At 44.6% G+C, this 11,829-nt stretch overlaps 1 protein-coding gene and 1 long non-coding RNA gene across 2 annotated transcripts in view; one reads left to right on the top strand and one right to left on the bottom strand.

Annotated features, from left to right (window-relative positions):
* Positions 1-269: 269 nt before the first annotated feature.
* LOC121336493 lies at positions 270-2,206 on the bottom strand. Its single transcript, XR_005952778.1, has 3 exons — positions 1,063-2,206; positions 791-873; positions 270-311 (listed from the first exon to the last, which is right to left on the bottom strand). It is a non-coding gene; the product is annotated as an uncharacterized LOC121336493 (long non-coding RNA).
* Positions 2,207-2,353: 147 nt separating this feature from the next.
* Positions 2,354-11,829, top strand: part of PSMD1 (proteasome 26S subunit, non-ATPase 1) — a 65,424-nt gene continuing 55,948 nt past the window's right edge. The window contains exons 1-8 of the mRNA XM_041405685.1: positions 2,354-2,478; positions 4,554-4,597; positions 5,566-5,639; positions 5,884-6,053; positions 6,874-7,079; positions 8,321-8,464; positions 9,198-9,424; positions 10,797-10,860. Coding sequence (XP_041261619.1) covers positions 2,463-2,478; positions 4,554-4,597; positions 5,566-5,639; positions 5,884-6,053; positions 6,874-7,079; positions 8,321-8,464; positions 9,198-9,424; positions 10,797-10,860 — 945 coding nt within the window. The 5' untranslated portion in view covers positions 2,354-2,462. The remainder of the gene's footprint in view (positions 2,479-4,553; positions 4,598-5,565; positions 5,640-5,883; positions 6,054-6,873; positions 7,080-8,320; positions 8,465-9,197; positions 9,425-10,796; positions 10,861-11,829) is intronic.

Below are 11,829 nucleotides of genomic sequence, written 5' to 3'. Positions count from 1 at the left end.
GAGCTCTGGGAACTACCAGCTACTGAGAAGGCTTGAATGTAACAGTGTAACATGAAGAATGCAGTAACAGCCCAGCTTGAGTGGCAAGAACAACATGAAAGATACTGATAGTACTGATAGGCATGTAGATCAGAGTGGGGTTTGGGAGCAGGATCTGTCCCTCTGGCTTGTCCTGGTGCTCACAGGCTAACTGAGGGATGCCTGGGTTGGAGGGTTGGCAGGTGGGCACTAAGGTGCTAGGTGGGGCTACAGGAGAGGGTCATCTTACCTGGGATATCTCCACAAGCATGGTGCCACATCTGGGAGGTGGCCTGCAGCACAAGAGGGGGTTTCATTAATAAACATAAACATATAAAAAGTATCTATTTAAGTAGATCTAAAGGGTTGCCTGTAGCCTGTGGGGAAACACAACTAACTAGAAATCCTTGGTTTACAAGGACTATTACTAATGTTAAGAATATCTTTTAAATTCTTTACGCAACATAAAAGAGGTCTTGTTGGTTTTTGTTGGTTTTTTTTGGGGTTTTTTTTTTTTTTTGGGTTTTTTTTTGGTTTCTTTTTGAGCACAAGCTTGGGACTGTCTTTCCTTTAGGAGTTTCCCCCAGCTCAGATAAGAAATTTCAACCTGCCTACCTCTACTTTGGATTAGTTGCCAAAGTGCATCCTCTGTGCATGTCTGTCCTCTCTCTGTCTCCTTTTTCCCCACTGGCACAGAAGTGCCTGGAGTCCTGCCAGCTCTGGCCAGCACTCTACCCCAGCAGCTTGCCTTTGGCATCCCTCTAGCTCTTACCTGGAGCAGGGAATGCTGCTCTGCAGAGAGGGCACTGAGCTGTCCCACTCTCCTCCAGCCTCCAGAATTTCTGTGCTTATGACCTGTGGAAAATACAAATGTGACTTGGTGTGGGTGGCTGCGTTACCGGCCCCAGATTTCAGCACTGCACACTCAGTGCATCTTGGTGAGATCAAGGTTCCCCCCTGCTCCATCCCTGCTCAGCCCAGGTGGCTGTGCAGCTCTGTATTTCCCAGTAAAGCCCTTGGTTATGTGGGCCGAGCAGGACTCACCAGTAGGAATCTTCATTTTCTTGCAGCATTTAGCCTTTGCTGCTAAGCATTCTCCAGTGAAGAGGTGGTCCAAGAGCAGAGACTGGCACAAAACTCCCTTAGTGCTGCAAATCCACTGGAATTATTTACTGCTAATTTTTAGGTGAATCATGCAAGTTTACCCCTGGAAGAGACTGGTGGAAGTGGATGAACTGCCTGGGCCTTATGGGGTGTGAGCAAGAATACATTTGACCAAAAGTATTGTTTTTTCTTTGACTGAGGAATAAAAGTGACTTGAATAACATTTTTTTTTAGCTTTTCTCTTTTCACTATCTGTGCACTTGGAGGTGTAAGCAGATAGTTTTACATGTTTCATTGATTGAATAATTTAAGGGCACTATCACGTGCTTGTTGAATAAAGACACTTAATTTCCAAATTGGAATGTGCTTATTTGCTTGCCATGGTGTTATGCTTGATGTATAGCTTAACTGATTTATCTTGGCTTGAAAAAACTGGATATTGGAATGGAATGGAAGTGACCCCAGTGTCTGAAATGCAGAAAGCAGAAGTGAGTGCAGCCCAGGTGGGGCAATGGAGAAGGCAGGACATCTTCCCAGCTGCCCAAGAGTGGAGCAGCCCCTCTTGGCATTGCGGGTAGGGCTCTGATAAGCTTTCATTAGTAACTTTCATTAATAACTTTCAGTAACTGATACCATTATGCACCCTCGAGGAATTCAAGCCCTTCATAGGGTATTTCTTCCTATTCAGTAGCAACAAGGAGAAATGAATGCTGCCGAGGTCTGGGCACTTTGGTCTCTTGTGTAGCGCCGCTGCTCCTGAGCTGGACTTTCCCTGGTACAAATCCACCAGCCTGGGTATCCCATCTGTCTTGTGCCGCATGTGTTAAACCCATGGGATAAAATCGCTGATCCTTGCACTGCCATGGGACACGCTGCGGGCGGCCTGCCCGGGCGGGGGAAGCAGCCGCTTCTCTGGGCACGGCACAAAGGCGGGCACCGGGGGGTCACTCGTGGGGAGCTCACAGCTCGGGTCCCGCTCGCGCAGGCGGCGGTGTGGGCGGTGTGGGCTCTGCGGGGCCCCGTGGGGAGCCCGTGGGGAGCCCCGGGAGGCGCGCGGCGCTGCCGGGGCGCCCGTGAGGGGCGGCCGACGGTACAAGGCCCCCGTCGGCAGGGCTGCCCCTCTCCTGCCTGCCTGTTTCTCCGCCGTCCCGCGCAGGCGATCACACGGGCACCTCTCCCGGGCGCAGCGCGGAGCCGCCGGAAGAGGCCCTTGGCTGCACTTCCGGGCCGGGCAGCGGCGGCGGAACTGCGGTTGGGCCGGACCGGACCGGACCGGACCCGACCCCTGTGGACCCTTCGGACCTCCCCGACCCCTCCTCCGAGGGCAGCCGGGCGGCACCATGATCACCTCGGCCGGTGAGGCAGCGGCGCGGGGCGGCGTTGTCCGCCGGGGTTTCGCTGAGTCAGGGCCGTGACTGAGCACCGCCGCGGCTCCGCGGGGCCGCCCGTCACGGGGCTCCCCCGCCCCGGGCACCCCCGGGCGGCAGAGAGAGGCCACCCCGGTGCCCGGCGGTCCGGCACGAGCGGCTCTCGAAGGCCGGTGCCGCGTCCGTGTCCTGCCGGTGTCTCCCGGGGGCTCCGGCGGCGGTGCGGGGCTCCCGCGGTGCGAGGGGCGCGCTCGAGGGAGCGGCGCGTTATCGGTGTGAAAGCGGAGGGCACTCGGGAGGTGCAGCAGGGAGCCGAGAGGGGCAGAAGGAAGGAGTTTGGAGTTCAGGAGCGCAAATGCCTTGCGGAGGAAAGGGCGGTGTGAGGAGCGCGGGAGGCGCTGGGGGTTACGCGGTGTTTGTGCACCTTTTGAGCGCTTGATAGTGTAGAAAAATAGAGGAATTATTTCCAGAAATACTCAGGCCGGAGGTTAACATGCGGCTGGTTGTGGCTTGGCGAGAAAAACAGTGCAGAGCGTGACAGTGTCCAGGGAGCTTTCTCTTCCTGTACCCTTTGGTTTAAGTCTTTATTTTAATTGAGGAAAAGTAGGAATTAATTTTAGAGGCATTTAAAAATGTAAAAATGATATGTGGGAGCGGGTATGTAGGTGGTGTGTAGGAGTGAGATTGCATTCTCCTGACAGATCAGGTAAATGCAGGAACTTATTTAAAATAATAATGAAATCCCAAAGCAAACATGTGGTGCAGAGATGCAGGAAACAGCTGGAAGGAGCTGGAAGTGAGATGGCTGCTGAATCTTCCTTCTTTGCCCAAGAGTGGTGTTCCTTCAATTCCTGTTACTGATGGATGTGTGTCTGACCTGGCCTTTAGGAACAGAACCTGATAATGGAGGATCTGCAGCTTCATTAGGCAAAGGAATAAATGTGTGAGAAAACTTTCCAGATCATCAAACCTCATTCTTTGAGGCTTCCCTAAAGTTTGGTGTTACTCTTCCTGTTAGCATGTGACAGGAAGATCAGAAGATTCCCTTCTTGCTGGCAGCTGCCCTGCAGGCTGCCCTTCCCAGGTGTCTGTAGACCAAGGAGTGGAAGCCTCCAGCCACCCTGGCTGCCCGAGCTCCCTGCTCCCAGCACCCTGCTTTGCTCGTGCCTCAGTCGTGGTGCCCAGCACTGAGCACAGCCTCTGGCCACTGGGTGCCAAGGGTTTGCTCGTGCCTCTGTCGTGCTGCCCAGCACTGAGCACAGCCTCTGGCCACTGGGAGCCAAGGCATGCCAAGGGAAGGGAAGGTGTCTCATGGAGCTGCCAAGAACTGCTCTCACTTACACAGCTGTGTGAGGTTTGGCTTCTCTGCCTCCCACTGCAGCTAAATGATATTATTGATCATATTTTTTCTTAACCCTCTGTACTGTTCAGATTCAATATTTGTACATTTTGGTTTGGACCTGCTCCTTTAGATTTGTCAAGATCTTTTGGAAGCCCAGTTCAGCCCTCCCAAGGCTTGCTGGCCTTTCCAGTTTCTGGTGTTTTTTTCAGGTTTAAAGAAGCTGTACAACAGATTAAAGATTTAAAGCAGTGAATTTTGTTGGACTTTGATCAGATCATATTCCAACTGCCTCTTTGCAGTCTGGCAATGAAACCACCTATCCCTGTTCTTCAGATGAGCTCCTGTGAACCTCTCAGTCATGTCAGTTAAACAGTGTTTCTGTAACTGTACAAATGTTCTGGGACAAGATCAGCAGTCAAAAGCATAAAGCTGTGAGGTACATCTCATCTCATCCATGAGGCCAGTTTCCTTGGCATGGAAAAACTGTGTTCCCCTAGGAAGGATCACCTTTTGTAAATAATGTAACTTTTCAGTTATAATTTCTGAACTATTTTATGTTATATTTAATACAAACTTGAATCTTACCTTTGAAGTTTTGTACTGAAGACTTAAAATCAGTATTCCAGAGCCAGCCTTCCTTCCTGTTCTGTTGGTTTTAAACTAAATGACAAGCTTACTTTTGATAGAGAGAAACCAAAAGTAACTATGATTTTGTTTTGCAGCTGGAATTATCTCTCTTCTGGATGAAGAAGAGCCACAGCTCAAGGTAAGCTCTTACATATGAGAGCAAATAAAAGCAAATGCATTATGTGGAGAGTTTAAAATCAAAAAAGAGTAGATCTCAGTAATTTATGGTGGGCACCAAATTGAATCTAGCCTGAAAGCTAAAAGAAAGGGCTTAAATAAGTGATTACAGATTGAAGACTTCCTTTTTTTGAGCATGGATCAAACAGGAGCTTCAAATGCAAAAATCTGTATTCATGAAAGCTCCCATCCTGCTGGTGGTAATGGGGCTTTGTTACTTAAAATTGTTCCAGAGGCTGCATTTTTACTATGTAAAATTCAAAGCTGAAGAACAGCTCAGGTTTTTAGAATAATTTAACCAATGTAGAACAAAATCACAGTTACAGTTTTCACTTGGAAAAAAAAATCACAGTAATAATACAAGAAGAAGAAAACAGCAACAGAAACTTTCCAGGCCACAGAACACCAACACTGAGAGTTGGTGGTGTGTTGATGGAACGTGCACTTTTCAATATTTGTAATTCCCTAATTGTTCTTCTTGGATACACATATGGGTAGTAATGGATCTGAATGATCCCTGATTTTGCTGTGAGCTCATTACAAGTGGGCTGATTGTGGTTTGTTTATCATCTGAAGTACTGTGTCCATATAGATAAATAGAGTTGGCTGCTGTAGGCCACAGGTTGATTCCATGTGCTACACAAAGGTTGTCACAATTTCATCTGTCAGACACATCAGCCAGTCATTCATCAGAGAGAGGCCATGGAAAGGAATGCTAGAGTTGTCCTACCTATGAAGTGAACAGCTCTTTGTTTGCAAAGGACTTGCAAAGATTAGTGAATGCTTGCAAAGATCTTTTAAAATAGAATTTCCTGTTGAAATGGGTCAGTGTTCATGATATTCATCCTAGAATGTACTATATTTTTACTGGGGAAAGGTGGTAAATGCATTTTTAATATAATATAACTTTACCTTTTTTGGTTTTTTTAGGAGTTTGCTCTTCACAAGTTGAATGCTGTTGTCAATGACTTCTGGGCAGAAATCTCTGAGTCAGTGGACAAAATGTAAGAGAAGACACTTAATACTGCTTAAAAAGAACAGGGATATGGGGCATGAAGTGGATGTAGTTCTGGTTTCTTGACAATGGTTAATACAGCATGTAGCTCCATAGTTCCTAGAGATCTCTAATGTGTGGGGTTGGAGCTGTGGTCCCAAAGATTCAAGTTCAGTCAAGCTTGTTCTTGAGTCACGTGGCCTTGACAAGATCTGAGCACGCAGAGCTGATGCTCTTCTCTCCCTCCTCTGCAGTGAAGTTCTCTATGAAGACGAAGGCTTTCGGAGCCGCCAGTTTGCTGCTCTGGTTGCTTCTAAAGTTTTTTACCACCTGGGAGCCTTTGAGGAATCCCTGAACTATGCCCTGGGAGCTGGTGACCTCTTCAATGTCAACGACAACTCGGAATACGTGGAGACGATCATCGGTAAAGAGCTGTTGCTGCAAAGGAAAAGCTCTTGTGTTGTCAAAGCTGCTGTAACGTTGAAATTTTACTTGGTTCAGCTTTTTTCTCTGTATTCTTCTTGCTCATTTAAACTGATGCTGCAGCTAATTTTACCCAGTTTATTTGTACTTTCTTATATTTTGGGATTCTGTAATGGAACTGACTTTGCAGTTCTGGAGTTCTTTTCCCATTCTTAACTCTTATTCTGTAGTGAATTCCTAATAAGATTGCTTTGATTGTTTATTGTCCTTTCTCTCATTTGTGTGCTGATGTTATTATCCATTTCAGCATGACTTTGGAAATAATTGACTGGTAAGTGTAGCTGCACATGTAATTGAGAGGGACAGTTGTGTTTATCCGCCTACAACAAGATGGCAAGTCAGCAGTTGACTGCAGGTATAATTTGAATGCATTTTAAAAATCTCATCTGCTGCAGTCACTTGCTTTTTACAAGATATGATGGAGCTGGGCTGGCTTTCAGTCCCCCCAACTGCTGTTTGCAGTGGAGCTGGGAAGTCTCCTACTGCTGTTTTCTCATTTATTTAACATGACACTTGAGAAAAGATAATATCATAGGTTTAATTTTTAAAATACCTACTTGTTTTCAGCACTAAAATCAGAGTTTGTTAGGAGATAAGTGTTTTCCACTATTATCTGTATATGACTACACAAATGTGCAATTTCCCATACTTTACTTGCTGGTAGAACATGTTCATGCACGTGCTGGTCTCTTCACCTGTACAAAACTGCAAAAATCTGGGAACTTGACTTTTCCCCCCATATCTGTTCATTATCTCTTCAGCGAAATGTATCGACCACTATACCAAGCAGTGTGTGGAGAATGCAGAGCTGCCAGAAGGGGAGAAGAAACCCGTGGATGAGAGGCTGGAAGGGATAGTGAACAAAATGTTCCAGCGGTGCTTGGATGACCACAAGTACAAGCAGGCCATTGGCATCGCTCTGGAGACACGCAGGCTGGACATCTTTGAGAAAACCATCCTTGAGTCGGTATGTGCAAGAGACAGGAGGTGCCTGTAGCTAGGCTTTTCCAGGTATGGACCCAGAAGTCAAGTGCAAGATCCATGTTGCTGTGGAACTTGCCCTGTTTTGTATGAGCAGAACAAAAGATAAAACTCAGGGGTTTTCAGTTTAGCATGTTCATAGAAAGCAGAGCCACTCGGGACTTGGTCAAGTATAGAAGGATCCCCCCCTACCTTTAGGAAATCCTTGAGCCACAAGTTGATGGGAAAATATTCCCAGGAGGCTTGGCTATGTGCCCTCTTCTTAAGGTATTCCCTGTCAGCTACTGGCAGAGATCCAATACTGGTATAATGTAAGAACAGCCCTTTTATTTAGTTGTCTATCAACTGCTGTAATTCACTGTGGGAAGGGATCCTTAGAGCTGAGTAAGTGATTTACTCATGTCAAACAAAAGAAGAAACTCCAGTAGGTGGGTGAGCTGCTCTAATTTTTGGTGACTGTGTGCAGTCTTGGCCTGCTGTGACTCCAAAATGCTGCACCTTGGCTTTAAAGTCTTTCACTGAGGGTTTAAGGTAAGTCTTGTTGCTGTTGGAGGCAGTAAGAGAAGCAGGCCTGTAGTCATCTGCAGCAGCTCAGCAGTTGTATGCAATTTTGTTATGCTGTAGTATCTCAGTCATATCCCAGACACATAGCTTGAATCCTTTTATATTACTGCTTTTCAGTTTACAACTTTTATGTAAGTTTAGATGTTTCCCATTTCTGTGTATGAGTGATAATCATAAGGTATCCATCTTGCTTTCATTGTTCTCTTTGTTGTCCTATGCATTTAATAGCCTGCCCATTATAAATCCCTCATTTTGAATTACCTTTCTGAGGTCTAGTAACCAAATCATTTTCTCAGACTTGATCTTTTCTTGGTGCGTGGTTTGTTTTGCTGACATTTTATGCTGGTGCAATGAATTTCACCAGATTCAAAACTGATTGTTTGAACAAGAAGGATGAAGGGAAAATAGATATTGTACTTTTAAGTTAATATTTTGCATGTTTTAGCTTCTGAATTAAATGCTGGTCCTGCATGATTTTAATGGTGTTTTTTCTTTAAACTGCAATACACCTGTATATAAGCTTTTCTGAAAATAGGTAAGGAAACTGTGAAGATTTATATGCACATTTGGTCTGCTTTATAAAATAGAAAAAGGGTAGCTTTATTTTCCTCTCTAAATCCTGCTTGTCAGTCTGATGTTTGATATCCCTGAATTTTATTTCAGAATGATGTTCCTGGGATGCTGGCCTACAGCTTGAAGCTCTGTATGTCTTTAATGCAGAATAAACAGTTTCGTAACAAAGTCTTGAGAGTTCTAGTTAAAATCTACATGAATCTGGAGAAACCAGACTTCATCAATGTGTGCCAGGTAAACTTTTCAAAGTCATCTTTAAAGATAATAAAAAGTTGCACTTCTTTGGGTATATTTGGCGTGACATCTACCTGTTCTCTGTCTTTTGTTCAGTTAAATGAAATATATTTTCCTGGTTGCGTGCTTCCAACATATATCAGAGTGAGACCAACTTGAAAAAGAGATGTAAAGATTGCATATTTGGTCAATTTATAGAGAAAGAAATCCGTTCAAAGGCAGTTTGAGGACACAGACAACTCTGACAGAATATTTTAAGCCTATGTAGGGAGTATCAGATGGTAGGTTCACAGCTTGGAATTTTACTTATTCCTCACAAGAACATTACCAGTGCTTTGTTTTTTGGTAAGCCATTGTCTGAAAATGTTTAGACAACCAGTTGTGAAGTTACTCAGATGTTCTCAGATCTTTCCAGTCTTGGTATGCCATGTGACTCAGTGTTACGCCTGTTTCATTTCAGCTGAGACATCCCTACAGAATGACTGATGCTTCTTCAATGTGCTTTTGAATTTCTGTGTCTAGTAGGACAAGTCTTGGTTTTCTATGAAAACCCTTCTGAGTTTTCTATTGTCTTTGATAAAAGAGAAAAAATTTCTCTCTTTGAAGTGGGTGTTCTATGGAGCAGCAGATGAGAGCATTGGAATGTGGCCTTGGGTAGTGTTGCTTTCTCATTCTGAGGTATCTAATGTCTTCTCCTATTTTTTTTTTTTGTTCTTCCCCTTCTCCTGCTCAGTGCCTGATATTCCTGGATGACCCACAGGCTGTGAGTGACATCTTGGAAAAATTGGTGAAGGATGATAACCTTCTCATGGCCTACCAAATTTGCTTTGACCTGTATGAAAGTGCGAGCCAGCAGTTCCTGTCTTCTGTCATCCAGAATCTGCGCACGGTTGGAACTCCCATTGCCTCCGTGCCTGGATCCACCAACACAGGCACTGTCCCTGGGTCGGAGAAGGACAGGTGGGGAGATTGACTTGAGAGGTGCTGGAGTCCTGTAGCTCCAGTCCTGCTCTAAGGGGGCCTCATATTCCATGTGTGGATGCTTTTTACAAGCTATCAAGTTACTCCCCTTTACTTAAGTATAGGCAAGACATGCTATTTGCTCAAAACAAAATTGTGTATTACCAAAATCCACTTGTTTTTAAGGGGATTTTTCTTTGCAGTTGAGACAAGCACAGAGCAGTTATACTGGGGTTCAGCTAATGAGCAGTAATTCATTAAGCTACAGCATGAGTTGCTTGGGAATGCTGAACCTATGTGGTCTTGGCAGCAACTTGCAGAGCTAAGGAAGGAGGGAGTTCAGGGAAAAAGCTCATCACAGCAATGTGCAAGTTTGGTTTCACATAAAAGCTTATGGGAAGAGTGAGCTCAGATGGCACTGTGGTGTCAACAGACCCTTTTGTACTTGCAGTTCAGAAGAGCTGTTTCACATCTACTTTTGAGTTTTTAAGAACATGTTCAGTGGTCAGTATCATAAATCTTAACTGCAGGAAGCTGCTGTGAAGAAAAATCCAAGTTGGCACTAACCATTCTGTCATCTGTATTTCTTCTTTTGGTGACTTACAGGAGAACTGGCCAATCTGTGCTAAGGTTGCTGCCCAGCTCAGGGGCAGCATGGAGGAAGTTTGTTCTCCATCTGTTGTGTAATCACAGAATCAATAGAATGCTTATTGGTACTTTCACCAGAGCTCTCATGTCTGTGCACAACCTGCTCCCAGCACCCTTTGATAGTGTGTGGTGGAGAATCCTACCTAGATCCAGGCTGACTGAACATAGTGGAGCTGAGTATTTATACTTTTGAATCAGTGACACAGGCATGGCAAGCATTTTCCTCTTCCTCTCTTCTTTTCCAGTGAAATAAAAGGAAAGACACAGAGTAATTTATGTCAGCCTGTGAAGCATTAGGACAAGGTGCTAACAACAGCTTAATGTGTTTCATTTCTGTGTCAACACTCTAGGATCCATGCTGATAGTGACAAGCACAAGGCTTCCAGGGGAGGATATAATTATCCTTGATGCCTTGTTTGTTAACCTTGTTTTCTCACCTGTGTCTGTGCTTCCCTACAAGCATCTTTATTTTTGTTGTCTCTGTAGGTGGAATAAGAGAGTAGGGTTTTCCAGGCCTTTGCCTTCAAGTTCCCTAAAAATTGAGTGGAGGGGCAGTTTTCTGTGCAGCAGTAAGCTCCAGATAGTCAGCCCTTGTTCTGTCAAAGTCCTCTTTTCTAGTCACCATCTCCAAATCCCAGGTTACTCCTTCAGGACAATGTTCAGCCATAATTACAGTTCCTGACTTGTTGCAAGTGATGCATTTTTCATTTTTATTTTATTTCAGTGATGCTATGGAAGCAGAAGAGAAACCAGGAAGCACTTGTGCAGCAGGGAGATCTGCAGAAATTGTGAGTGCTATTTCTGAAACAGACCTTACTTAGTTTTTCTTATGTGTTCTCTTTGGATGTCTAGGATTTCTAAATTGGTTTGGCTAATAAAGAATGGAATCCCTTTTCTGTGTGCTTGGAGACAAGGTGACAGATGATCTCTGAGGGCCAAAAATCTGACTTAATGTCCAGCAGTTCAGATACTGAAAGCTGTGTGAGAGTGGGAAATGGTCAGAGTTCAGTAGGAATTACTGAGTTCTGAAAAATGAGACGGAAAGATCTGGTTCATGTATTTGCTTTTTGATATTGAAACAATTAACTCATCTCAAAAGAAAGGGCCTGAAATTTAACTGCTGCTGAAAACCTCTCCCCTGTTTCAAAAACCCAACTGTAGTTCTGGTTGGATAGAGCTGATGCTGTTCTGCAGGAGTGGCAGGAAGGGATGCTGATGTAACATCGTTTCTTTTCCATGAGGGAGTAAAGTTACCTCGGGCCTACATGGTGTTGCTGGGGCAGTTGGTTGGAATCTTCTTGTTTAGTTTCTTTTGTCAAGTATTGGAGAAAGTGAGTTCACTTCTAACATGCACATACAGTTGCATTTCAGCATGTAGAATAGTTAATGCAGTTTAGGTATTTCCAATGCTGCCGAGAAGGAGTGTTACCAGAGGGGAAGGTAAAAACCAAGACAAGTTGTTTTTTGCTTTTCTTCTTTTTCCCCATGGTAAATGTTTGCAAACAAAACTTGGGAATCTTTGAAAGATTCTTGTAGATCACTTAAAAATTAATTAAGGGCAAACCAGAAGTGTTTTCTTCAAGTTCTGTTTCACACAGAAAACAAAATGGATTGAGTTTCTTGCCCCAGCAAGGAGCCTTGACAGTGCTTTTGTATGGGAAAGGTGTCTTGAATTGGCACAATCAGCAAAGCCAATGCAGCAGAAACTAAGTACACCAAAACAATCTGTGTGGCCAGAAATGTTCTTTAGCTTAATC

The sequence above is a fragment of the Onychostruthus taczanowskii genome, unplaced genomic scaffold (assembly GCF_017590055.1).
Source record: "Onychostruthus taczanowskii isolate IOZ18803 unplaced genomic scaffold, ASM1759005v1 scaffold24, whole genome shotgun sequence".
NCBI lineage: Eukaryota > Metazoa > Chordata > Aves > Passeriformes > Passeridae > Onychostruthus > Onychostruthus taczanowskii.
This window is presented reverse-complemented; position numbering and strand designations above follow the sequence as displayed.